Source organism: Cervus elaphus, chromosome X (genome assembly GCF_910594005.1).
Source record: "Cervus elaphus chromosome X, mCerEla1.1, whole genome shotgun sequence".
NCBI classification, from domain to species: Eukaryota; Metazoa; Chordata; class Mammalia; order Artiodactyla; family Cervidae; genus Cervus; species Cervus elaphus.
Window position 1 is genome coordinate 53,832,833 of NC_057848.1, and position 25,420 is coordinate 53,858,252.

General features: G+C 45.8%; 1 protein-coding gene across 1 annotated transcript; it reads right to left on the reverse strand.

Annotated features, from left to right (window-relative positions):
* Positions 1-578: 578 nt before the first annotated feature.
* IGSF1 (immunoglobulin superfamily member 1) lies at positions 579-16,252 on the reverse strand. Its single transcript, XM_043897627.1, has 20 exons — positions 16,158-16,252; positions 13,686-13,804; positions 13,511-13,537; positions 12,820-13,104; positions 12,178-12,465; positions 9,981-10,265; positions 9,446-9,739; positions 8,711-8,989; positions 8,273-8,393; positions 6,364-6,434; positions 6,235-6,267; positions 5,564-5,854; positions 4,986-5,264; positions 4,086-4,373; positions 3,039-3,326; positions 2,564-2,851; positions 2,082-2,369; positions 1,683-1,961; positions 1,166-1,289; positions 579-1,005 (listed from the first exon to the last, which is right to left on the reverse strand). The coding sequence occupies exons 2-20, from the start codon at positions 13,753-13,755 to the stop codon at positions 870-872; spliced, it is 4,014 nt and encodes a 1,337-aa protein (XP_043753562.1). The 5' UTR covers positions 13,756-13,804; positions 16,158-16,252; the 3' UTR covers positions 579-869.
* Between the last annotated feature and the right edge of the window lie 9,168 nt (positions 16,253-25,420).

The following is a 25,420-nucleotide window of genomic DNA, read 5'->3' on the forward strand; positions in this document are numbered from 1 at the left end:
ACACTGGGACAGGACATTGGGAGGTCCCCTGCCTGAAACCAACCACCGCAGCTGCTTACTCGCTCTCTGAGATTCCCCCCACCAGAAAAACACAGGGCTTTCTTTAGGGAGGGGCAAAGTATTCCATTTTTATCAATCATTTACATTTGAGAGTGAGTTAATGTACACCTGTGATTGGTGGGAAAGGCTCACAAAGCATACTTTCCCAATTTCCAAGTTCTGCAGTGGATTAATCCTAATGTTTGAAAGCAGATGTACTACAGACCTAGAAGTTCCACAGTGAAAGTATGTAACTGAAGTGTTTGCCCTCCTCAGGCTCAACTTGGAGAGAATATTGCCATTCATTCATTCAGTAATGAAATGGAGAATGAAGGGATGACAGGACATTCTGTTCAGTAACCATGTCTGAAACCAAATTGGACATGCTGGAGCATTCCCTCCTCCCTGACCCTATCCTTGAGCTCATTTCTCTGTGTTAGCAACGCCCTGCTCTCTTACTGTGCCATGGGGGTCAGCTCCAATACACCATTTTTTTGCTAAATCTTAAATAACAAACCAATGGAAAACTGCTGCCATAGTTTTTGCAGTTAAATAGTGAATACTCTTTTTATTCAGAAGAATACATTTTTAATAGATTTTCATGCACCAGTAAATCAGTACAGTGAGGAATTACAGGGGTGGGAAATCTCTCTTCAGGAAACCTCTCACCCTGGTAGAGCTCTCAGTTCCTAAAATCCCCTTGACCCATCTCAGGTGATTAGTGGCCAAGGAACAGTAGGTGGTGTGGACTCCCGGGGAAACCAGTCAGATTTGAAGGTCTCTGAGGATAAAAAAAGAGGAGAGGAAAGCTCTTGTAAAGTAGGAGATGATTATATTGGGACTGGCTGCTCTACTGAAGTGCCCTGAGAGACTGATGAGGGAGAGTTGGTGTTGGTGCCCAGATCTCCTTCTTGGTTACACTCTTCCAGGGCTATGGTCTGGTCTCTTCCATCTGTTTCTGAGCCCCTGTGTAGAGAAAGAGAAAAAAACAGGACTAAGGGAGGATACAGAGCCATCAACTTGAAAACAGGCTGAGTTATGGGGCTCAGATGCTAGAGGAGCATTTGGATCATTGTTTTCACAGAAGCCCTGGGTTCATAGCAGGAGGATGACATGAGGCAATTACCTGGTTCGGAGTCGAGGCCACTTCTTCCACTCTATGGCTAGCACCACCCCCAAAGCAACAACCACCACCACGATCAGGGTACTTCGGACAATGTTCCCGACAGTGCACTCCTGAGCAGCAGGCCCTGTGATGATAAAGAGCAGAAACCAATGCCATAGAGTTTAGTGCACGTGTGTTCCCCTTGCTCTCTTGCTGCCCCTTCATCTGGCCTCCACTGGGGTTCACTTGGGAACCACATGTTGGGACAACAGATGGGGTGGTCAGAGGCAGTGCTTCTGCTGAGGCAGAAGCAGCCCTCCCTTGTGGGGTGGAAGACGCATTGAAAGTATCCTTTCAATTCACTATCTTTGAGTGAATCTGAGGTTCCACCTCCTTACCATCCCTAGGAGAAAAATGACCACACTTGAGGTCTCCGACTCCAAACCCCTCCCCTTCCATGTGTGGCCTGCCTCCATGGAGACTGTCTCCAGGGTCCCAGGTGTGTCAGGCCAGAATCACGGAGGGATTATCATCTCACCTGCTGCCCCCACCAGCTCCAGAGTATCACTAGGCTCTGACCAGATATCAGGGTAGGCCTGCAGACGGTAGCTGCAGCTATAGTTTCCAATGCCCTTTCCTTCTACATTATTGATGACAAAGTCTCCATCCTCTGAGAATTGTTGAGGTGCTTCTTCTCCATCATGTTCCAGGACAAATTCCACGCCTGGCAGGGGCCCTCTGCACTGAAGGGTGATGTCCTTCCCGAGCCTGAACACAGTGCTGGGCGAGGCTGATAAGGAGGGTTTAGGGGGCTTGTCTGCAACCAACCAGGATACAGAGTTAGAAATGGCCTCGAACCCAGCCCTTTACCAACTTAGGGATAACTACTAAAAAAACTACAAAAGCTAGAGTCTTACTGAAAGCCCCAAGACCTTACCAGTCACCCAGATCTCCAGGGAGTCACTGTGATTAGAAGCTGCAAGGGGAGCAGAATCCAAATAATACACACAGCTGTACATCCCAGAATCTTCACTGCTCACTGCTGGCATCCAGAAGTCAGCCCTGAACCCGCTTGGCCTCTGTTGCTTTAAAGGCTCTTGAATACCCTTCTTCAACAGGACAAATGTTGAGTCTGCCAGTTCCCCCTGACACTGAAGAGTCATGTTTTCTCCAGGGGCCACCATGGGACCAGGTTGGGCTAATAGGCTGGGTTTGGGGAGCAAACCTAGAAGAAATGAACTCTTGGTTCATAGAGAGGTGGCCACTTACCAGGACATCACCCCTTTAGTCTCAATAAATAGAAGAGTTACTGCCTGCCTCTCCTTGAGTTCTTTGAAAACCATTTCCAGTGAACCATCTGCCAGCCCATTTCCCTCTTTTCTATACTCCCCTGCCCATTCCAGAGCATCTTCCCCTTACCTGTGACTATGAGCTCCAGGGTGTTGCTAGGCTGTATCTTGATGAGGCTGGTCCAGTCAGGGTGGTAGCAGCAGCTGTAACGACCTATGCTAGCACCAGATACGTTGGTGATGGGGAAGGCCCCATCATTACTGGTGGATCCCCAGAGCTGCACTGAAGTGGCTTCTACTTCCTTGTGGAGAATGTACCCTACTCCATGTACTGGCCCTTGGCACCAGAGAGTAACATTCTGCCCCACTGGAACCACAGAACTGGGCTCAGCAAACAACCGTGGCTTGGGGAATGTGTCTAGGAAGAGACCAAAGATGGAAAGTGGTGAGTATGCAAACTGATCACTGAATTCAACCTTTATCTTTCTCCTTCCAGACACAACCGTTCCCCTCCCTGTCCTAGCCTAGCCTTCCAAGAGGGATTACCCTCCCTTACCCCTACTCCAGTTGCTTCTGTCCCAGTCCCATGTCTTGTCTGTCCTTACCAGTCACCCAGATCATAAGAGGCTTGCTGAGATATGATCCCCTGTTTGACATAGTGGTCTCATAGTAGACACAGCTGTAGTTCCCAGAGTCCTCCGCTCCAACAGTATGGAGGAGGAAGTCAGCCGAGTTCCCCGAGGCACTCCGGAACTGTAAGGGACCCGGGATTCCCTCCTGCAGGAGGGCAAACCTCATGTCCTGGAAAGCCCCTTGGCAACGCAGGGTCACATTCTTCCCAGGAAGAACCACGGGACCTGGCTGTGCCAGGAGAGTGGGTTTGGGGTAGAATTCTGAAATTAAAGAGAACACACATGACAGAATCCTGCCTCACACATTCTGAGCACTGGTTTTTTTTTTTAGTGTGATTATAAGAAACAATATATGCTTATTGTAGAAGACTAGAAAATACACACAAAAAAATAATGAAGACAGTAAAATTCTACCACTCAAAGATGGCCATTTTTTGTACATGTTTCTGTATTACTTCCCATTTATTTTTGTACATGCCCATGTCATTTTAGCTATAACTATTTGTATCATTGGGCTTACTGTATACACAGTCGTGTAATTTAGTATTTTTCACTTTATATTGTAAACATTTTCCTATGATGTTAAACAGCCTTTGAAAACTATCACTTGTAATGGCTGCATAATATGCAGTTGACACTTCAGGGTCTTTGCCGACCTTTCTCTGAGGGCCATCCAGCCCACCAATATCTGGTAGCCCAGCTAAAGAAAAAGTGGACCTTGGGCCTAAAGCTCAAGGCCAAGCTGCAAAAAGACTTCAGAAATAAGGCAACATGTGCAACATCCCCATCTGCCTCATTTCTTTCCCCAGAAGTGGATTATTTTCCTCCTCCTTTTCATCTTCCCGTATAGTGATAATATAAGCATCTGCCTTACATGGACTGTTTACCACATGCAGGCACTGTTCTGAGCACATTCTTGGTGACTTTTAGAAAGGGCACCTCTTCCTCTCTCACTGACATCCCTCCTGCCCATTGTCCCAGGGACAGTACCACCTCCGCCTGCATTTCCCCAGTCCTGACCTGTCACCACGAGTTCCACGAGGTCACTGGGCTCCGACCAGATTGCAAAGTCGTAATAGCGGCAGCTGTAATTCCCTCCATCACCAATGCCCACCGAAATGATCAGAAAGTGGGCTGCACTGGCTCCCAGACCTGCCCAAGACCTGTCACTGGATGCTACTTCACTTCCATCTTTGTAAAGAATAAAGCTCATCTGCTGGTGGGGGGTGGAGCAATTGAAAGTCACCCGGGAACCAGGAGTGACCACAGGACTGGTCCATGTCTCAAAGAAGGGCTTGGGGTACATTTCTAGAAGGCAAAAAACCAAACATAACCAAAACCAAATCAATAGAAAGCAAGCTAGATAATATAGCAAATATTGGTTCCAGAAAGCAGCTTGGCTTCCTGTAGTATTTCATTCAGAAGAAGGTGCATTTAAAAATCCAGGCAAAACCACTTTGCAGATAGAATTTTCACAGGGACCCCCCTCACCCCACCCCTCACCTCCTCAAGCCTAATCCTCACTGTCAGCAGGCTGAGCAGTGGAAGCTAGCTAAAAGAGTGGGTAGTCACTGGGGCTCTGCTGATTCCCTGAGCCTCAGTGTGCCCATTGGGACAAGAAGGGGAAATGGTACGTGATCCACCTCCTTTGACTATTTGCTCTATAGCTAAAGGAGATAATTGATATGAAAATAATTAGAAAAATTAAATCACCCTCCACAAACCCCAGCTATTAATAACGATTATGGCTATTAATATCGTGCAGCCAGAGGCCCTGGCACTCCCAGCGCCACGCCTGCCTGGCTCTAAGATTGGACACAGGCTCCTAGGACCAACAGCAAAGTTCGCTGTGGGGAAAGGCGCGTCTGACCTGGAGCTTTGCTTCCCCCCTCCTCCCTCACACACCCCTTTCAGCTCTACCTTTTATGACAAGCTCCAGGGGCTCACTAGGCTCGGACCACTTGAAGGGGCGCTTTTCAGTGTGAGTGCGGCAGCTATAATTGCCTTCGTCTTTATCCTCCATTCTCCGGATTGTAAAGAAGCCCTCTCTCCCAACGGCACCAAGTCGCTGGACGGGGTCCTGCATTCCCTCCTTGTACAGAGCAAACCCCATGCCTGCGAGCCATCCTTTGCAGCGGATTTGCAGTTCCTGACCCCGAATTGGGGGGGAAGCAGAAATGACAGGCTTGGGGAGGATATCTGGAAAACAAAACAGGGAGGACAAGGAGTCCGAAGTTAGGAGGTGCCCAGATGGGACGCGAGCGGAGTCACTCGGTCAGCAAAACAGAGATCCATCCTGGCCGGGCCTTTGGCTCTTCCTGTCAGTCTCCTCTCAACTCTCTTCCCCACCCCCTCCCCCATCTCAGTCCCCTCCTCTCCTACAGGCAGCAAAAGTCCCTTGGGCTCTGGATCTCTGAGCATTTCCCCATGCCTCGGAGCAGTGCTGGAGTCCCGGGGCACCAGGGATCATGCCGAGAGGACGCTCGGCCTTTTCTTACCTGTCCCCACCAGCTCAAGTGCCTCGCTGGGCTCAGACACAGCCATCTCCTCCCATGAATGGCAGTGGTAACTCCCGGTGTGAGCCTGGGTCAGGGCCCCAAGGGGGAAGGCAGCCCGGACCTGCTCGGAGGCCGGGCGAGTTGCGATCCACCCGGTGCCGTCCTTCAGCAACACAAACTCCTTAGTTGAACCAGAAGGGCTTCTGCACCAGAGGGTTAAGTTCTTCCACGGGGCCAGAGGGAAGTTGGTCTCTGCCCACAGCTCAGGCTTAGGGGTTGGCATGATTATTTCTAGAAACAGCAGAGTTAATGAAGCCATCCTCCCTCCCCTGCCCCTCCCCCTTTCCTTGCCCTTGAATCCCCCTCCCCAGATCACACTGCCCACCTCCCCTTTCAACCCCAATCCAAACTCTTTCCTCCCTTCTGCAGGTGCTGGGGAAAGAAGACGCTGATGTCTCAGCTGAGCCTCAGAAAAATGCAAAAGCTTGGGGGAAATTTTGCAGGCAGAAAAGCGGAGTTGGAGGCTGAATTTTGCCAGCAGCTTCAGCAAAGTGCCCCTTCCTGGCTGCCCTTCCCTCCCAACCAGTCACTCCCTGGCCACTGACACTGACACTGTAGTTATTTCGGATCTCCAGGGAGGAATGTCCCAGTCTGGAGCAGGAAAAACTCACCAGTCTCTTCTGTCAATACCCCAGTGCACAGTCCTGCAAAAGAAATTGCTGCCAGGGCTTTGCCCCCTCCCCCACGGGACTTCACCCCGGCCTTCTGCCCAGGCCCCTTCCCCACCCCCTTGTACTCACCACAGCAGAGAAGAGCTGTGAGTATGAAGAGCATGGTGACCCCTTGAGCTGTTCCCAGCAACCAGGCTTCTCTAGCAAGACCAGAAAAGAGATGAGAGGAGTTGCTGGGATTAGGGGGAGGGCGGAGAGAAGGGGCGGCAATTTATGTCATTGGCTTACTTACCACCCAATAGGGATTGGATATGGCCAGAATAATGGGATATCATCTTTTCTGACATCGATGACTTTTCTCTTTGAGGGCCTCACCACCTACAGACCTCTTGCTCTTTCATGACCCACGGGCCCCTGCCCCTCCCCCCTCCCCAGACAATATCAAATGTCAGCTCCCCAAGGCCCCTGATTAGGCCGTTGCTGGAACTGAGATGTCAGATGTGAAAATACCTTTGTAACTCCAGCTCTCAGAACCCCTGGAGTTCAGTGTGATCGGAAGCTCTGGGTGATGGGTATGGGGCCAGAGGGAGAAATCTTAGGTGTTTCTCAGTCATCAAGTTTAAGTTTGGAAGCAGTGTTTATTATGGCACTATTGGTCCTCCAACCGACCTGCCTCACCCGCCTTTGTTGTGGAAGGGTTACCTAGGCAGCAACAGTGGGATCTCCCTACCCCCACCCCGATCATGACTAGAAATGTGCAGCAGTTACAGGTCCTGTAGATTCAGATCCTATAGATTTAGCTTATATTAAGCCAAAATCTACCTGACAATTTTGACTTAGAAAACACCGACCTTCCTTCCTGGTCAGGACAACATGCTTTTCAAACTGTCTTCTCTGATATCTGGTTTCTGAACTCATTCTTTGATGCAGTGGTCCTGGGCTGAGGTGGGGGGCACTTGAAGCTACATTTTTTTCTAATCTCTGGCTTGAAGGCTACCACAGTGTATGTGGAACTCAGAACAGATTCTGTGAACCTGACCCCCACTGAAACGTTTGGGAAGCTCAAAAGGGGTAGTGGTTTTGCAGAAGGTTTAGGTGGCTCCCTTCCCATTACCCAAGCACTCTGTCCCTCAGATCTCAGAGGAGAACACAGACACACACAATCATAGTCATCATCCATTGTGTATTGAATACTCCCAGGCACACAAAGGCCTCTGCTCATGGTGGGGGAGGGGTACAGCCAGGATCAGAGAGTGGGGGAAAGTGGCATTCAGGAGCAGAAGCCCCCACCAAGCTAGGAGCTATCATTCCTCATTTTTGGGCAGAATAGCCTGAGCACAAGGATATAGGGATAAAGGAGAGAAGGGGATGACCCAGGAGACACAAAATAATAAAAGTAAACAGCAGGAGAACCTGTTTGACTTGACACTTTATGGATCAGGGGAAGCAGTCTGATTCTTTGACCCAATCCATTCTCTCATCAGCTGCCCACCCAGGCTAAGGCTCTATTCTCAGAAGGCTCTGCACAGTGGTTGCGGGCCGAGTGGCAGAGACACTGGCTTCCATAGCAGCGAGGATGGACTACATGGCTTGCTGGCCCTTGAGAGCTGAGGTAAGGCTGAATAGTTGGGATGGGAGTTGAATAACATCCTGAGAGACAGGACAGTGTCGCTTCTTACAAAAAAAGTTCAGATGAAGTTAATGTGGAAGACATCGATCATCTGTGAGAGGCAAGGTGGCTTGGGAGGGAGATTTAGGCACCCTCCTGGGGGGGATAAGTGAATGAGGTTCTGAGGACTTCTTCAAGCCTCTGAGAAATTCACATTTCTTTACCCTCTGGTAGGGGAGTTGACCCCTCCATGAAATGAAAGAGAAACAGCTGGAATGAGAAAGCCTTGTATCTTCATCCCTGAAGGTGGAGGATACAAAGGGTGTGCCCATGGGGCTTGTCTCAACTGGAGCACACCCCATTCCTGAACCTCTGGGGAGCCTGAACTCAGCTAGATTTAGGAGCAGGGCATTGGGATAAGACAGTTACCTGATTCTGAGTCTCCGACACTTCCACCTTATCCACAGCACTACGAACAGCAAGGCAACAAGCTGAATGATTAGAAATAACCTGATAGTTTCATTCAGAACGTGATTCCAGGTGAGAAAGCCTGTGACCAGAGAAGACCAGAAACAGGGTCCTTGATGGGGACAGGGACAGATGAACACATTCATGGGGGAAAGGGGAATCTGGTTACTGCAGGTAAAGGGAAGTTGAAGCAAAAGTGACCTTTTACATGAAGAAAGGGACCCTTGAAAGTATCGTGCTCACTGCCTTTGAGTGATTGTGAGACCACCCCAGGAGAAAGATGCCCAAACCAGCCCCCGACTACCCTTTCCATATCCTGCTGGGCATTGCTCTGGGATCCCAGGGGTATCATGGCCAAAGTCATGGTGGGGGCACCTCTATGAAGAGTTTTCCTCTCACCTGCTGGCCCCATCAGCTTCAGAGGCTCACTGCGATGTGACCAGATGTTAGGGTGTGCCTCTATGCGATAGCTGCAACTGTAGGTCCCTGTGCCTTTCCCTTCAACATTACTGATGATGAAGTCTCCATCCACTGAGAATTTTTGGGATGCTGCTCTTTCTTCCCATTCCAGACAAAATTCAAGAACTGGATGAGGTACTCGGCACTGAAGGGTGATGGCTTTTCCTAGCTTGAACACGGTGCTGGGCCAGGCTGACAGGGAGGGTTTGGGGGGCTTATCTGCAACCAATCCAGAGACCAGAGTTAGAACAAGTGACTTTGAACTCATTGCCTCCTCTCAACAAATGTTTCTCATCTCCTTATTTGGGCTTCTCTTTTTTTCTGCTCTACTAGATCAGTGGCTTCAAAATTTGTGCATCAGAATTCCTTGGCCCATTACTTGATCCTCTAAAGACTTCTAGGCTCCTACCTTCAATCAGAAACTTAACAATACCTGTAGGTTTCCCTGGGTCTTAAGGAAACTAAGTTTTCTAGGAGTCCCATCGGGGCTTGTCCATGCCTAGAGGTAAGGTTTGAGTAACAGTACTGGGAGAGAAGTTCCCTAAAGTTTTGGAGAAAACCACCCTCCTAGTCTGGTTTTCTTTGGCTCATAAATCCAAAAGGGTACAGGGACACTAGCTCCTTCTAATAACACTGGAATGAAGATAAAAATAAAGAATAGTTGTTAGCACTTGCCTACAACCACAAGCTCCACAGTGTTGTGCGATGTCATTCTGATGGAGGTCTTCCAGGAGAGGAGATAGTGGCAGCTATAGATGCCAGCATCACTAGAGGTCACATTGTTGAGGAAGAATGACGTGTCATCATAGATACTGGTGGTATCCAAGAGTTGAAGTGGTTTGTCTTCTCCTTTCTTATAGAGTGCAAGCCCCACTCCATCCACTGGCCCTCGACACCACAGACTCACATTCTGACCCATTTGGACCACAGGACTGGGCTGAGCAAGTAGCCAGGTCTTGGGGAAAGTGTCTAGGATGAGACCCAAAATATCAAAGGCTAATAAGTCTGACTTACCCCTCCCACTAGTTAAGGCTTCTATCCTTTTCCTCCAGTCCACCCTTGGCAAATCCCACCCAAAGCCCAGTTATACAAATTCTGCTCCTTCCCCCACCATTAACCCTGGCTGCATGATGAAGTTCTCCAGTGGGCCCAAAGAGAGCCGAACACCCTTACCCCCCAACATAGGTCCCAGAGCACCCCCCTCTCTTACCAGTTACCCAGATTTTCAGGATATCACTGAGGAGTGAACCCCTGTATGATCCATCATAGTAAAAACAGAGGTAATGGCCAGCATCGTGAATTTTCAATGCCCGGAAGAAGAAATTTGCCTCATTTTTTATTGGCCTCTTGAGGTAAAAGGACTTCTCCAAGTCTTCAAGCCTTATTAATGCAAAGGTCATTCCATAGATTGGCCCTTGGCACCTGAAATTAAGGCTTTCTCCCGGTGCCATGATGGGCCCAGGGTAGGCTGTCAGAGTTGGTTTGGGATAGAGTCCTAGAAAGCGAAGAGACCCTGAGTTAGAAGTAGGGTGATTCTTCCTCATCATATTCTGGTTTTATTTTCTACTTTCTTTAGATAGCAAGTGGTAGCTGAAGTTTACCCTCTGCTCCCTCACTCTTCCCTGAATCTCTGCCTCTTCTAGAAGGTAACCAAGGGGAAGTTCACTTCCACTCCTTCCCTCTCACCAGACTCTATCACTGCACTGAGCTCTAACTATGTATAGGGGTATGTCTCAGTGGAGTGTCTACATTGTAATTCCCTCTATCTTTAGGTCTCTAAAATGCCAAATGTAGTTCTTCCAATCACCCAAGAAACCAAACTTCTGAAAATTACTTTGATTCCTTCTTCATAAAGCATGAATGTTACTGCAGTATTAAGGATGGCTTTTGAACACATTCAGTTCACAGAAAACCCTACTTCCCAGAGGAGACTGAAAGAGGCCAGTAAGTCGGGATTGGCCAGTAAGTCTGCAAACCAAAGAAACATTTGTTAATGGGGCCACACCCTCATTTTCATGTATTGTTTCTCCAAAGAGATTAAACTACAAAACAGAAGGTAAACCTCACTCCCAAAGCACTCCTTCTTACCCACCCCAATCCCAGGTAGGCCCACCCACCCATTATTGGAAGGATCAGCTCTATCATAGGTTCATTAAGCATTTAGGATACCTCAGGCGTCATGGAGGTCTAGGGGTATACAAGTAAAGGAGACAGACACAGTCCCTGTTCGCTAAGTGCTCAGGGCCTAGTGGGGGACACCTGCGAACAGGTAACTGCAGAAGTGTGTGTTAGTGGCATCTATACCAGAAGGACATTCGTACAACAAGCATCCATAACACGCAGTTCAAACAGACAGGCTTTTGTTCTTTGATCCTCAATAAAAAGCTATACTAATAAAATTAATATCTACCATTTATTGAGAACTTATATGCCAGGCACTGTACACATATTATGTTAGGCAAATCCTCACAACAACCCTGTGAGGTAGGTATTACGATTATACCAATTTTGCAAATGAGAAAACTGAGGCACAGAGAGGCATCATACAGTGGATCAGGTAGATACTGTTATCCCATTTTAGAGTGGGGGAAACCGAAACACAGAGTTGAAGTAACTTGCTCAATATCACACAGGGAGGTGGTGTCAGAGGTGGAACTAGAAACTAGGATTAAAACTTCTAAGTCCAGGGTATTTTCTGTAGCACCACAGCTTTCCCCAAGCCTATTTAACTTGATGAAGGAACTAAAGCAAGTGTGGCCAATTCTGTCTAGAAGCATCTGGGCTATGGGGTGGAGGAGTTGGGGGTGGGGTGTGTGTCTAACATTAGGCGTTTGGAAGAACCTTCTACTGTGTTTAAAGCTTGGTACTGCCTTACTGGATCTGTATATATACAAGACTAAATTCATTTATAAAACCATTTCTGAAATACGAACTATCACTTTCTTTGTCATTTTTTGTTTCTTTTTATCGCCAGCACAAGCAATTCACTCTGTTTTCCACACTTAAAAATAAAAATCACAAATAGAATAAAAATACATTTAAATAAAAAAAATCAGTTTCCATGACTGCAGTGGCAGTGCCTGGCACATATTAAGTGCTCAATAAACATTAGCCGAATGAATGAATGAACACATGATTTTCAACAAATAGAGAACAACAAAGCTGTGATGAGCTGAAGCTGCTGGACATTTGGCTGGACTCACTCACTAGCCAAGTGATTGGCTCCCAGACAGCTGCCTTCTAGCATGTGTGATTCTCATTTGCATCTCAGTAAAATATCAAATGACTCTAGCTCATGGGCCTTGCAGAGAACTGGGCAAGGAAAGTCATATCAGAAACCCTGGCTCATCCAACCATGATCCCGGGGACAATGATCATCAGACCCCAGCAGCCATAGCCACACCCACCTGCCACAATCAGCTTCAGGGGGTTGCTGGGCTCTGACCACAGGGTAGGGAGCATCTGGATATGAGTGCGGCAGATGTAAACCCCTTCACTCTCGGGTGTCATGTTGGCAATGGAGAATATGGCCACTCTCCCAGTTGGGACTTGGTAATCCACGGGTTCCGCATATCCCTCTTTGAACAGCATGAATACCAAATCCTGCAGCCAGCCATGGCAGAGTATGTTAACATTACATCCAGGAAGAGGGGAGGTCTCAGTCTGGATCCAGAAGATGGGCTTGGGCAGCTGGCCTGGAAGGAGAGAATGAACTAGAATTCAGGTAGAGCAAGGGTAGTGCAGCTCAGGGAGCGCAGAGAGCTCTACTTAAATGAGTCTTCCTGGTATGATCCTTATTTGTCACCCCTCTTTCCCCATCTAGAGTATCCCCTAGGTTGAGGAGCTTGCCCTCTAGATCCATTCCAGAGTCTGCAGCCTCACTCTGCATTACCTATAGAGATGAGACACTTATTTACCAAGTGTGGAATATCTGTATTATGCATGCAAGCACTTGAGGCAAATGAATTAAACAAACCCTGCTCTGGGAAGGCAAGTTTGAGTCCCAGGAGTTGGAGTTTATTCTTGATTATCTCTCTCTGTCTTCTTACCTGGTGCCTCCAACTCTAAAACTTTACTGGGCTCTGACCAGCCTGTCTCCTTCCAGTAGCAGCACCTGTAAAGACCTGTATTTGCCTGAGTAAGGGCACCGATGGGGAATGAAACTTGGAAGGTCTTTCGGGAAGGGCGGATCCAGGTCATCTGTGTCTTATCCTTCAGCAACAAGAACTTGCTTGAAATCTGAGAGGGGCTTTTGCACCAGAGTGTGATGTTCTCCCAAGGGGCCTGGGGGTAGTTGGACTCTATCCATAGCTCCGGTTGAGATGGCATCACTGCTGTCATTCCCAAAGAAAACAAAGATGTCAGCAGTTCCAACCCTCTCCCTCCCATAACATGCCCCCTGCAATGTCCCCTTTAAATTAGCCCCAACCCTCCCCACTCCTCCTTTTGTCTTTCCTTCGGGACAGGGTTGTGTGCTTTTAGGGGGGGGGGGGAGGGTGGGATAGGGACCGTAGGACACTGTTTTAAGGAATTCAAGTGAGTTGGAGAACAAAGTGCAAGAGACAAAGTCTTTACTATTTTGTGGGAAACCAAGTCATGAAGTGAGCGGTCCTGATTCCTAACAAGCTGAGTCTGGAAACTGCCCTGGGCATCTCAAGGCAGTTACGTCCGGGGCCATGGAGGGGCAATGTCTTGCAGCCTTCAGGAAGGAAGGGAGTTGACGTGGCAGGACTTACTTACCCACTGGTGTCACACCCAGACTCAGTCCTGAAAAGAGAGATTATGGTAAAGGAGAGCCCCTCGTTGTCCCAATCACCCTCAAACCTCAGTATTCTCCATTCCCTCCCCAAGGGGCCCACTCACAGGGGTGCCTATGACAGGGTCACTTGCCCCGCCATGCCTTCCTTGTACTCACCAGCACAAAAGAGTAAGAGAGTGAATGTCCGCAGCATGGTGGCCCCTTCCCCTGGCCTGTCGAGGGTCATGGAGCCTCCAGAGTCTAAAAGGGCTTTGCCCCTCAGAAGGCGGTGAGATCTAAAAGCAGAAGCATTTTTACTCAGGGGACTGCTCCTTCTCCTGAAAGTTCAGTTTGGATCACTAAATTGCACCAGAACACCTACCCTCCACTCCCCCACAGGCATGCAGGGTTACCAGCTACTTGTTCTCTTTGTCCCCTTTCCCCACTTCCCCCTTCTTCCACTCAAGGTCTTTGCTGGTATATCTACCATATCAAATTTATTGAAATGTGTTTGTCCCTAGGGTCTGAGAGGCCCAGAGTGTGACCTAATCCAGGCCAGCAGAAGCCCTAAGGCATGAGGGGAATGGGAGGTGTAGAGTCAACTTTTCGGATTCTTTATTCATATGTATATTTTTTGTCAGAGTCCTCCAACAACCTAACAAAGGAAGAGTTCTACATTCCCATTTTGCTGGCTAGGAAACTGAGGCTTATGCAAGAGATATAATTTTTTAAAATTTTTTTTGCAAGAGATATAATTTGCCCAAAGTCAAAAGGTATTAAATATCAGAGCCAAAATTCAGATCCATGTTGAACTCCAATGCCTATGCTCTAAAACCAGAAATTAAACTTTCAGAGGTAGCCCTCGCCCCCTTTCTCACCCTCCCTCACTTCTACTGTCTCATCCCATCCAGGCTTTCCCTTCTGTAGAATGCTTCAAATTTAGTATTATTTTCATTATTATTTCGTATCCCCTGTCCAAAGCTCAAAACCTCCATTTCGAGTAGGTATTGGAGAATCAAATTACTTGAACTAATTGATATGAAATGTAAATGATTCATTGGCGCCCCGAAACTTATAAGCATTTTTGTTCACTGCCCCTAAGGAAAAAAAAAAGAATTGAATTTCAGGGAATGTGGCAAAAATATTTGAGTTCAGGGAGGCTTTCTTATTTTCTTGAAAATCACTATTGACCACAGGCTCTACATGTCCATAAGTAGACCCCTTATGCTTTTCTGTCTCTCCTACCCTACCCACCCTGGGCCCAGAGTATCCTTTGGCCAAAGAAAGATGTATGCTCATCACACAAACTCAGGATGACTCTCTTCTATCGCCTCTCTATTTAGGGTCTGAGGTTGTGTCTGACCCTAGCTGTTTAATTCTATTTCAAAAGAGTGGGATAAAGGCAGCTCCCAGAGCAGAAACGGGTGCTTTTGCTTCTCCAAACTGATCCTGATATCAAAGCTTCTAATTTGCTTCAGGACTAGGAGTGATGAAGGAGCAGGAAAAAGGGGGAAGATTCAAACATTTGGGCTGTAGGGAGCAGGTGGACAGTCAGAGATCCAAGGAAGAACAGTTTTCCTTTGCATTTCTTACTTTGCATCGAAGGATGCTCAAATTACCTCCTTTGAACTTTTCTTATCTAATATCTGACTAGCCTTGTTGTGTTGAATCTGAGATAATACCGGAATAGTGCTAGGCACATAGTGAATATTTCTTTAAAACTGGCTATTTTTCTCCCCAAAGGGGACATTAATCTGGCATAGGACCCTAAAGATGCTATTTCCATCTCAGCTCCCACAGACTCCCAGGCCTGGGCCCAGTCTTGGTGACACCCTGTTGCTTTGTTCCCCTGAGGCTTTGGGCCAGTTTATTGGGGGGGGGGGACTTCAGGTTTTACTGCCAAGGGAAAGCTTTAACTGGGATTCCACCCAGGAAGGCCAACTGAGATTCCAGTCCTGCCAGGTGGACCCCTAAACCAGGGTTTCACTTCCTGGGGGCTTGAGGGGAATAAGGGAAGCTGGGCTTCTCAGCATGGCTGACCCCTCCTCCACCTCCTGAGGAAACTCTACCGTTTATATCCAGCCAAAAGGAATCTTCTGTCCAGGGAACAAGGGAAGGAGTTGCGGGCTTCGGGTTAATTGGCCACGCCCATTTTTGACCTTTCACACTACCCCCTCACCCCAACACTCCCCCACCCCCATCTTCGGCAGTCTAGCCTTTTCTCCCTCCCGTTCTACTCCACCCCAAGCACTTCACACACCCTTAGGCAGCGCCGCAGTGCTTTTGAGGGCGAGAGACCCGAAATGTCTAATGGCTCGCCCCCTGCAAGGCTTTGAGGGTTCCAGGAATCAAAGGGTTTGGGCTCGGCGGGGTGCCGGGTACATGTTCCGCTAGAGGTTTTGAGGGAAGACTGCGAAGGAAAAGGGAAGATATCTGAGTGCCCAGAGATTCTCAGCGAGGCATGGCCGGGAGCCGGGGAGGGAAGGCGAAAAGGAGGGCTGAGGGGGTGGGGGGAGGAAAGACTTGGGAGCCTTTAAGTTTACGGCAATTAATTACTTCAGGGAAATTATTTCGGGGTTTTGTTTAGGATCTGATGGGCAGTATTTAATCTTCAGCCACTGGACTGTGCGCGCATTTGCAGGTACTTACGGTAGTTGAAGGCCCGCTCCGCTGTTGGAGATTCTCCAGTGAGCTCCTCCTGATGCTGCAAACTGCCCGGCACGGGAAGAGCGGTCTAAGGACAGCCTCTCAGTCTCAGGGCCCCGCCTCCCTCTCTCCCCCGCCCTCCCGGCCGCTCCGACCTCCTCCCCTCCCTCCGCCAGGCTCTGGGAGTCCACCTACACCAACTCTCTAACACCTGCAGTCCTCCGGCGGCCGGGATTTCCACGCCCCTCCCCAGCTCCCGCCTCTCTCCCGATTCCCTGCAGAGGTTGCCGGAGCCCGATTCAGGCCCCTACCCCCTCGCTAATCGCTGAGTTTCATTGGGTCATTGTATTCAGGAGAGGAGAAGGCCAGCTCTGAAGTCGGGCAAAGCTGTCGATCCCTTCTCTCCAGCTCCCCAATGCCTTTAAAGGGATCTCAGATCTTCCTTTCACATCCCCACTGAAGCGTAAACACCGCCACCAAGGCTTAAATGCCTACTATGTGCCTCTGCGGCCTTGGGCATCTATTATTTCTAATCTTCATAGCAGCCCCTAAAAGATGTGTTACTTCCCTCAATTTTGCAGACGAGGAAACTGAACCTCAGAGAGGATTGAGTAACTTGGACAGCCGTCAAAGTCCAGCTCGGGATAAAAGCCCAGGCGAAACATATTAATACAAATTTGGATTTCAGTCTGGTTCTGCTATTCGAGAGCTGAGTGACCTCAAGAAAGTGTGTTACACTTTCTGAGCCTCAGTTTCCCCATCTGCAAAATCAAACAACAGAAGTCACTTCACAGGGCTTGGATGGGAGAGTGCAGGTAAGCTTGCTACAGGATAGGTGCTGTTGTTGCCCCGTCTACTATCACTAATAATACTACTATTAATCTGTACAGCTTTCCACGAATGCCCCAGAGAACGAGGATTTCAGTGATGCAGACAATTCATAAATTTAGTTGACCATCAGCAACTTTTTCAAACGATGATGTGTGAATGAGGCGCTAACCAAAGCTCCTGACATATACTATATGATGGGATTAAAGTAGAGCTTTCAGTGGACTCAGAGATCAATGGATTGTTGTAAGAAAATGACACGGTTTTCTCTGTGTACAAGTTTTACATTCATAGAAGATTAAAACATACCTAAAGAAAAAATACTGTAATTTGAGAACAAACTACATAAAAATAAAGCAACATCTGTTTTAATAGGAAAATTGAATGTCATATCTTCATGGGGATATCAGTTGTGGCTTCCTGCCATCCTCTGTTCCTACATACCATTATAAAGTATTGATTAGAATAGAATAGCCAAAGAAAAAAAAGAATAGAATAGCCATATCCATACAAATAGGTATTTTGGGGACAAGTTATCTAACCTCTCTAGGCCTTCATTTTCTTATTTGTAAAATAGGGATAATAATTGTACTTAATATCACACAGACTTTTGGGTAGGACTGAATGGACCCCCCCGCCCCCTGTAAACTACTACATACTGACTAGGACACAGCAGTCAACCATCCATTAATTCAACACATTTTTGTTGAGTATTTTCTTTGTGCCAGGCATTGTTCCAGATGTTGACAATACAGAAAGAATAGCAATTTCTGCTCTTAAGGAGTTTGTAGGCTGAGGGTAACCAGTGATAGAGAACAAGTAGAAGATGGTCAAGGAAGGAGGTGCCATGGGAATCAGAGGATTGCAACAGGAACGTCCAGCAAGTAAGGCATGGAGAACAGCAAGCCATTTACTGTTGTTGTTTAGTCGCTAAGTCGTGTCCAACCCTTTTGCAACCCCTCGGACTGTAGCCCACCAGGCTCCTCTGTCCATGGGATTTCCCAGATGAATATTGGAGTGGGTTGCCATTTCCTTCTCCGGGGGATCTTCCCAACCCAGGGATTGAACCTGCATCTCCTGCATTTGCAAGGAGATTCTTTACCACTGAGCCACCTACTGTGTGGCTAAACCAGGGCAGTGGGAATAGAGAAGGAGGCCTCCCACTTCAGTATTCTTGTCTGAAGAATTCTATGGACAGAGGAGCCTGGTGAGCTACAGTCCATGGGATCACAAAGAGTCGGACATGACTGAGTGACTAACATTTCATTTTTCATTTCATTATCTGTCAGGGTGGAAATATTCATGTCTATTTTTAAAAGATTTGTCTAGAAATCACTATGATAGGGTTTCTCTGGTCGCTCAGTGGTAAAGAATCAGCCTGCCAATGCTGAGACACAGGAGACACAGGTTCCATCCTTGATCTGGGAAAATCCCACATGCCATGGAGCTATTGAGCTCCTGTACCACAATGATTGAGCCTGTCCTCTAGAGCCTGGGAACCGCAACTACTGGGCCCTCATGCCACAACTACTGAAGGCTGTGTGCTCTAGAGCCCATGTGCCACAACAAGAGGAGCATGTTCACTGCGACAGGAGAGGAGCCCCTCCTGGACACAACTAGAGAAAAGCCCATGCAGTAACAATGATCCAGCACGTTCAAAAAAAGAGGAAGAAATCACTGTGAATGTATCAGGTACTAAGTGCATTATAAATATGAACTCATTTTATCTCAATCTCAACACTAGGGATTAGTTATTGGTATCAGTCCCATTTTACAGATGAAGAAGCTGAAACACAGATCCATTAACAAATTGCCCAAGGCCAACACAGCCAGCAACTGGAAGAGCTAGAATTCACATCCAGGTAATCTGTATATACAATTCCACAGTTCCATGTTTTTCATTGTTGCTGTTGTTGTTGTTGAGTCGCTCAGTCATGTCCCACTCTTTTGTGACTCCATGGACTGCAGCCTGCCAGGCTCCTCCATCCATGGGGATTCTCCAGGCAAGGATACTGGAGTAGATTGCCATTTCTTTCTCCATTTTTTAAAATTGCTTACTTTATTGATTTTAATATATCTATTAAAAGGGATTTTATTTAGAAAATAATTCAAAATTCTTTTATGCAAAGTAACTGAACAACTTCTCAGTTCCTTCATTCTTTTATAAAAATGAGGTATAATTGATAAGGGTTTCCCAGGTGGCGCTAGTGGTAAAGACCCCACCTGTTAATGCAGGAGACCCAAGAGATGCAGGTTTGACACCTGGGTCAGAAAGATCCCCTGGCATGGCAACCCACTCCAGTATTCTTGCCTGGAGAATCCATGGACAGTGGAGCCTGTCAGGCTACAGTCCATAAGATCACAAAGAGTCAGGCGTGACTGACACGACTTAGCATGCATGCATGCACACATAATTGATAAACAACATTATATTAGTTTCAGGTATACAACATAATGATTCAATATTTGTATATATTGCAAAATTGTCTTAAACACTACAATGCTACCTCTGCTTTGGAAGCTTGGAATGATAAAAGTAAAAAAAAAATTTTTAATTTAAAATAAAGTTGACATATAATCCTGCAATCCCACTCCTGGGCTCATATCTGCAGGAAATTTTAATTAAAAAAGATACATGCACCCCAGTGTTCATTGTAGCACTATTTATAATAGCCAAGACGTGGAAGCAACCTAAACGTCCATCAACAGATGGATGGATAGTGAAGATATGGTATATATAGACAATGGAATGTTACTCAACCATAAAAGAGAATGAAATAATGCCATTTGTAGCAACATGAATGGACCTAGAGATTATCATGTCAAGTAAAATAAGTCAGAGAAAAACAAATATGTGATATTGCTTATATATGGAATTAGAAAAAGATACAAAGGTACTTATTTGCAAAACAGAGACCCACAGACATAGAAAACAAACTTATGGTTCCCAAAGAGGAAAGGTGTGGGGGAGGGGTAAATAAGGAAGTTGGAGTTAATATATACACACTACCATATATAAAATAGGTAAACAGCATGGACCTACTGTATACTACAGGGAACTATCCTCAATATGCTGTAATATATTCATAAAAGAATCTTTCATATATGTAAATATATATATCTCATTTAATCACTGTGCCATACACCTGAAACTAACACATTTTAAATCAACTACATACTTCAGTAAAAAATTTTTAATTTAAAAAACAGATGTGAATGTACTTGAAGTGAAAGTGTTAGTCACTCCATCGTGTCCGACTCTTTGCAGCCCCATGGACTGTAACCCACCAGGATCCTCTGTCCATGGAATTCTCCAGGCAACAATATTGAAGTGGACAGCCATTTCCCTCTCCAGGAGATCTTCCCAGCCCAGGACTCTTGCATTGCAGGCAGATTCTTTACCGTCTGAGCCACCAGGGAAGTGAGACAGAAAAGCACCAATCGAATGCTCTGTTAATAATGTAGTAAAGAAAGCAGTGAGAATATTTTCCTGCTCTCTGCAAGTCCTTAGGCTGAAGCTTGTTGGCCACCTGCTGCGAAGAGCTGACTCATTTGAGAAGACCCTGATGCTGGGAAAGATTGAGGACAGGAGGACAAAGGGATGACAGAGGATGAGATGGTTGGATGGTATTACCGACTCAATGGACATGGGTTTGGATAGACTCCGGGAGTTGGTGATGGACAGGGAGGCCTGGCGTGCTGCGGTTCATGGGGTGGGAAAGAGTTGGACACGACTGAGCAACTGAACTGAACTGAACTGAATTAAATGAGATTTTTTTAAGCTAAATTTGTGTTATGGTAGTCCAACCAGGGGAAGCCCAGGGCAAAGGAGCACTGGCCTCCTCCCAGTGATGTGCTGGCACCAGCTACAGTTGAATGTGTGCATCTCATCTTAACCCAGGGTTTAGTAATATCATGCCTTAAAATTGGCCATGGCCAGAGAATTTACACCAACGAACAGGCAACTGCTACAAATCAGGGCTTTCCCCCACCCCTCAGAAAGCTGTTTGTTAAACATCCACTAGCAAACCACTTCCAGTTTTAAATTTTAGGACAGTGATTCTCAGTGGTAAACAGGAACTACCAAAAATCTTGGTGATTTTCATACTCTCGAGAATTATGATCATTATAAAGCATTCCTTGTCCCCCCTACTTTACTGCTATGGAAAGCCACCTTGGGGGTGGGTCAGATTTCTAGAGTATTTGGTGCATTCAAGAGGTGCCAATATGTTTTAGCACCCTTCCCACTTCCCAATAGTAGCTCAGACGGTAAAGCAACCTCCTGCAATGCAGGAGACCCAGCTTCTATCCCTAGGTCAGGAAGGTCCCCTGGAGAAGGAAATGGCAACCCATCCCAATATTCTTGCCTGGAGAATTCCACGGACAGAGGAGCCTGACAGGCTAGTCCATGGGGTTGCAAAGAGTCGGATACGACTGAGCGACTCACACACACCACTTCCCAGTAAGTCTAAGCCACAATCCTATTTCATGGTAGAATGGGTACATGGAGTAGACAAATAAGGAAGGGAGGTACTAGGCAAGTGGTGCTCTGGGACAGTGAGAAAGCCCAACTGGACCAATTAGGTTCCAACAGCAAGACCTGAGGTGTGGGGGCAGAGCTTTGGAGGTGGGAAATACCTTCTCTGAGAGGTAAAAAGAGAAGCTGGGGCCCACTCACGGAGCTTGAGTTTCAGTATATCCTTTGTCCAGGATTTCAATTACTAAGGGCACAGTTTGGGGCATTAAGTCACTCCCTGAAGCTATAACTGAGGGTATTTTCAGGACTGTGAAGGAAGATTCCTAGAATAAATCAAATGCAAGTGATGAACCAGAACTGAAACTTATTTAATCAAAAGATTCATGGTGAGCCATAAGGCATGGAGACCTGCATGATCAGGCTTCTAAATGCCTGTCATAAAGCAAATCAACAGTGTGATTGCCTAGGTGAATATAACTTAAGGTTAATGGGTGGAGAGAAAAAAAAGATGTTTTGTGGTGTTCTCATCTAGCAGGACCATAAGGTTCTGTTTGACCTATATACCATTTACCAGAAAGGTAAACTATTGCCCCACTGTCCCCATATAATAATTCTCCTAGCATCACAAGATGCCTTTTGTTTATATAAGAAGCAATGAGAAGAAAACCTATGTATGTGCTTGTATGTTGTGTGCATCTGCATACATGGGGGTGAGGGTTCTGGCATAGACTTATAAAATGAAGGGAACCTCTGAGAGTGGGCTGCAAAGTGTCTCATTGTCTGCTTTTCATATCCTGGATGAAGTTGATGGCCCCAGAAGGAAGGAGGTGGGCTCAGTCCCACTGCCTTGGTGGGCAGGCAGAGTGGCTTCAATGAGCAGTTTAGGTCTGACACAGGCAGGATGCTTTAAAGTGCCAGCGCCAGGAAAGTTTGTTTTTCTGCTTCGGAGTCTGACTTGCCTCCAGTTTGTCTAAATTGTAGGGATTTGAGGTGGGGGGTGGGTTAGAGTTTGAGGAGAAAAAGGGAGGTAATGTCAGTCGGGAACTTTTAATCAGTTGTCCAAAGGAAAGTAAAGAAGTCAACAAATGGGTTCTTTTAGCTCCCTTTATTGTATGATTAACTAATTATATAATTAAAGTTAAATGGAGACATCTAAACTGCAAGAGCAATACAAATTAGCAGTTTAAAAACACATCACTTCAACATCACCCACTGTTTACAATCTGTTTCTTAAAATGTCAGTTTATAGGCAGTCATTTCAATGTACATGCATCTCTCTGAGTTTAATTTGTTTCGTGCTCTGAGATACGGTCAAATTTTCTGAAAGATCCAAGTACCCTTGACAGAGGGTGGGGGAAAACTTTCTTTCTCTGAACGAGTTTGTTAATTTTGTATAGGTTATTACTTTCACATTCACAACAAAATTATTTTTTCCTATTTTAGCTATCATATTCCAGTATCTCCCTATCCCACTCACCGCTAATTATCTTGCTGTGTTCATATCCTCTCTCCCATGTATCCCTCCTCTATCCCTTCCATTTCTTTTTTACTTTTTCTTTTCTCTTTCTCATGCAGAATATAGATAGATACAGACATAGATGTACATATACACTCTTAGTAACAAATGTCAATATTATATTTGTACATCATTTTCCCTAATTCCCTTGGCAAAAACGCAATTAATCATAAAACTGAGATCTGCATTTTTTTAAGAAACAGCTTTGTAAATCAGTTTAGTCACTTATCTCCAGAAGCACCCTCTCCCTGGGCTGCAGCTGTCTGCAGTAAAGCCAGGAGTTTTGGAATATTGCTGACAAATGCCTTGAAGTCATCTTGATTGTCAGAGATTTTTCTCTCATCTTTGAATACAAAAGATAGCTTGGCTGGATGGTTCACCGGAGGCTTCAGGCCCAAGGACTTCAGCTGGTAGTAGATCTTGGTTCCAACTCTGTCTTTCTTGCACTGTAACTAAGGCATAGTTAGGTGTTAGACCTATCTTTGTTGAAAATCAGTTCTCTTTTTTGAGCAGCTTGCAAGATTATTTCTTTTCCTTTCAAATTCAAGAACTGTACAATTTTGTGACTTGGACTTTTAGTTTGAGAGGTATATTTGAGTTGGGACCTGTTTATTCTGTGTGTAAGTTGAGATCTATGTTTAGCTCTGGAAAAATTATTTTCAATAATTTCATTAACAGTTTCAAGGTTACTCTCATTTTCCTCACCTTCAGAGATGCCAAGCACACAAATATTATATATCCCTGATGTGTTTTCAAAATCCATCACCTTGTCTTCTAATGTGAGGGGTTGTTTGCTTAAAATTTTTTTTTTCTTTTGAGACTGAAGCTCAATTTGCTCTTCATTTGTACTGATTCTCTCTTCCATGGTATTTATTCAATAATTTTCCTCTCTCAGGGTTTCTTTCAGTCCTGTGATCTTTGATGAGCTTTTCCTGTGTACTTTTTTAAATGTCCACATGGTCCTGAATCACCTTCAAGGTGGAAAACAACATCTCCCTCACATTGGCCCTTTCTTTGGGTTCTGCCTGCTGCTTCTCCAGGCCAGCTATATCTCTTAAACCCTCTGAGGTCCCTGGTTCCTCTGCAGCATTACAGTGCTTCTTGCTTGCTCCTAAGCTTGTCTTCATCATTTTCTTCATTCTCTTTTAAGCTCGAGTAGTATTTGCTCTCTTTTTTCCCTGCTTTTGTAGCTAAAGCTTCTGTTGTCTTCAAGGGGTTTCTGAAGCTCAGCAATTTGGTTCTGTACACAGCTGCTCTCTCCTGTTCCCCAGAAGCTCAAGAGCTGGGATCCTTTAATCAAAATCCAATACCTATTTTAATTTATGATATGCTCAGAAAACTATAGAATATTAAAGTATAATTAACTGATGTGCTCTCCTCTAATAGCACTGAGAGAAAGAGTTTCATAGCCCTACAGGTAAGATGAGGAAATAGATAAACGCATAAATAAAAAATAAGCACACATATAAAGACATCAGTACACTAAATACCTGAATACATAAATATACAGACACAAAAAACATTATATAAAGGCACAAAAACACAAACATGGAAATAAAAATGTACATTAAAATGAACCTTATGTGTTCAAAATATTTAGTTTCTTCCTGACTGAGGGTACACAGAATATGTTTCTGATTAAACAACTAGGTGCATTAGAATTATAAAGTAAAGAGTGAAAGAAGTTCATCTAAACGTTTCAGTGTTTGTGGAAAGAAATTTTAACTTTGTGTCAGGGGGCTTGAATTTCAGGCCTGGCAGAGCCACTTATTAGCTGTGTAATTGTGTGACATTTGGCAAGCTACTGAAAGTTATTTGAGTCTCCATCTCCTCATCAGTCAAATGAGTATTCAATAACTCTGAGTTAAATCTGAATATAGAACTCTTTGTTACCCTCAGCCTAATCACGTATTTTTTTTAAAATATCTCTTTACAGTGGTATCTGGGATTTAGCTTGGTGATGATGGCAGAGGTAGAGACAGGACAGTGATGGGGAAGGGAAAACTTGAATAGGACTCAAATGGATATTTTCTCAGCTCCCATAGCATCATTTTTCTTTTTGAACATTTAAAAAATATGGATGCAGCTTGATTATATCCAAAGTAGTGTAGAAAGGGATGAGAGAGATGAGAAAATAAAGATAAACTCTGCCTTCAAGATTATGACCTAATGGGAGATATAACCATATTCACAGCTAAGTATAATATAATGCAGAGCATGGTAAGTTTTGAAAGACAGACGTCAGATAAAAAACATTATGGGACTGTAGAGGAGAAAACAGTTAATTCTGCTTGGCAGCACCTAGCAAGTTCTTCATCCGAGCCCTCCGGACTGAAGCATTCCCATCATCAGGCATGGTGAGAGCACTTACGAGGCTTCCTACTTCAAAACATCTGCTTCACACACCCAGTGTGTCCCTGACAGTCCACCATATGATTTCCTTTT

Coding starts and splice junctions, on each gene's coding strand:
- IGSF1 (XM_043897627.1), bottom strand. CDS start 13,755: ATGACCCTCGACAGGCCAGGGGAAGGGGCCACCATGCTGCGGACATTC. Junction 6,435..8,272: donor TGTCGGAGACTCAGAATCAG/GTAACTGTCTTA, acceptor TGGTCTTGCTAG/AGAAGCCTGGTTGCTGGGAA. Junction 5,265..5,563: donor ACTTGAGCTGGTGGGGACAG/GTAAGAAAAGGC, acceptor TTTGTTTTCCAG/ATATCCTCCCCAAGCCTGTC.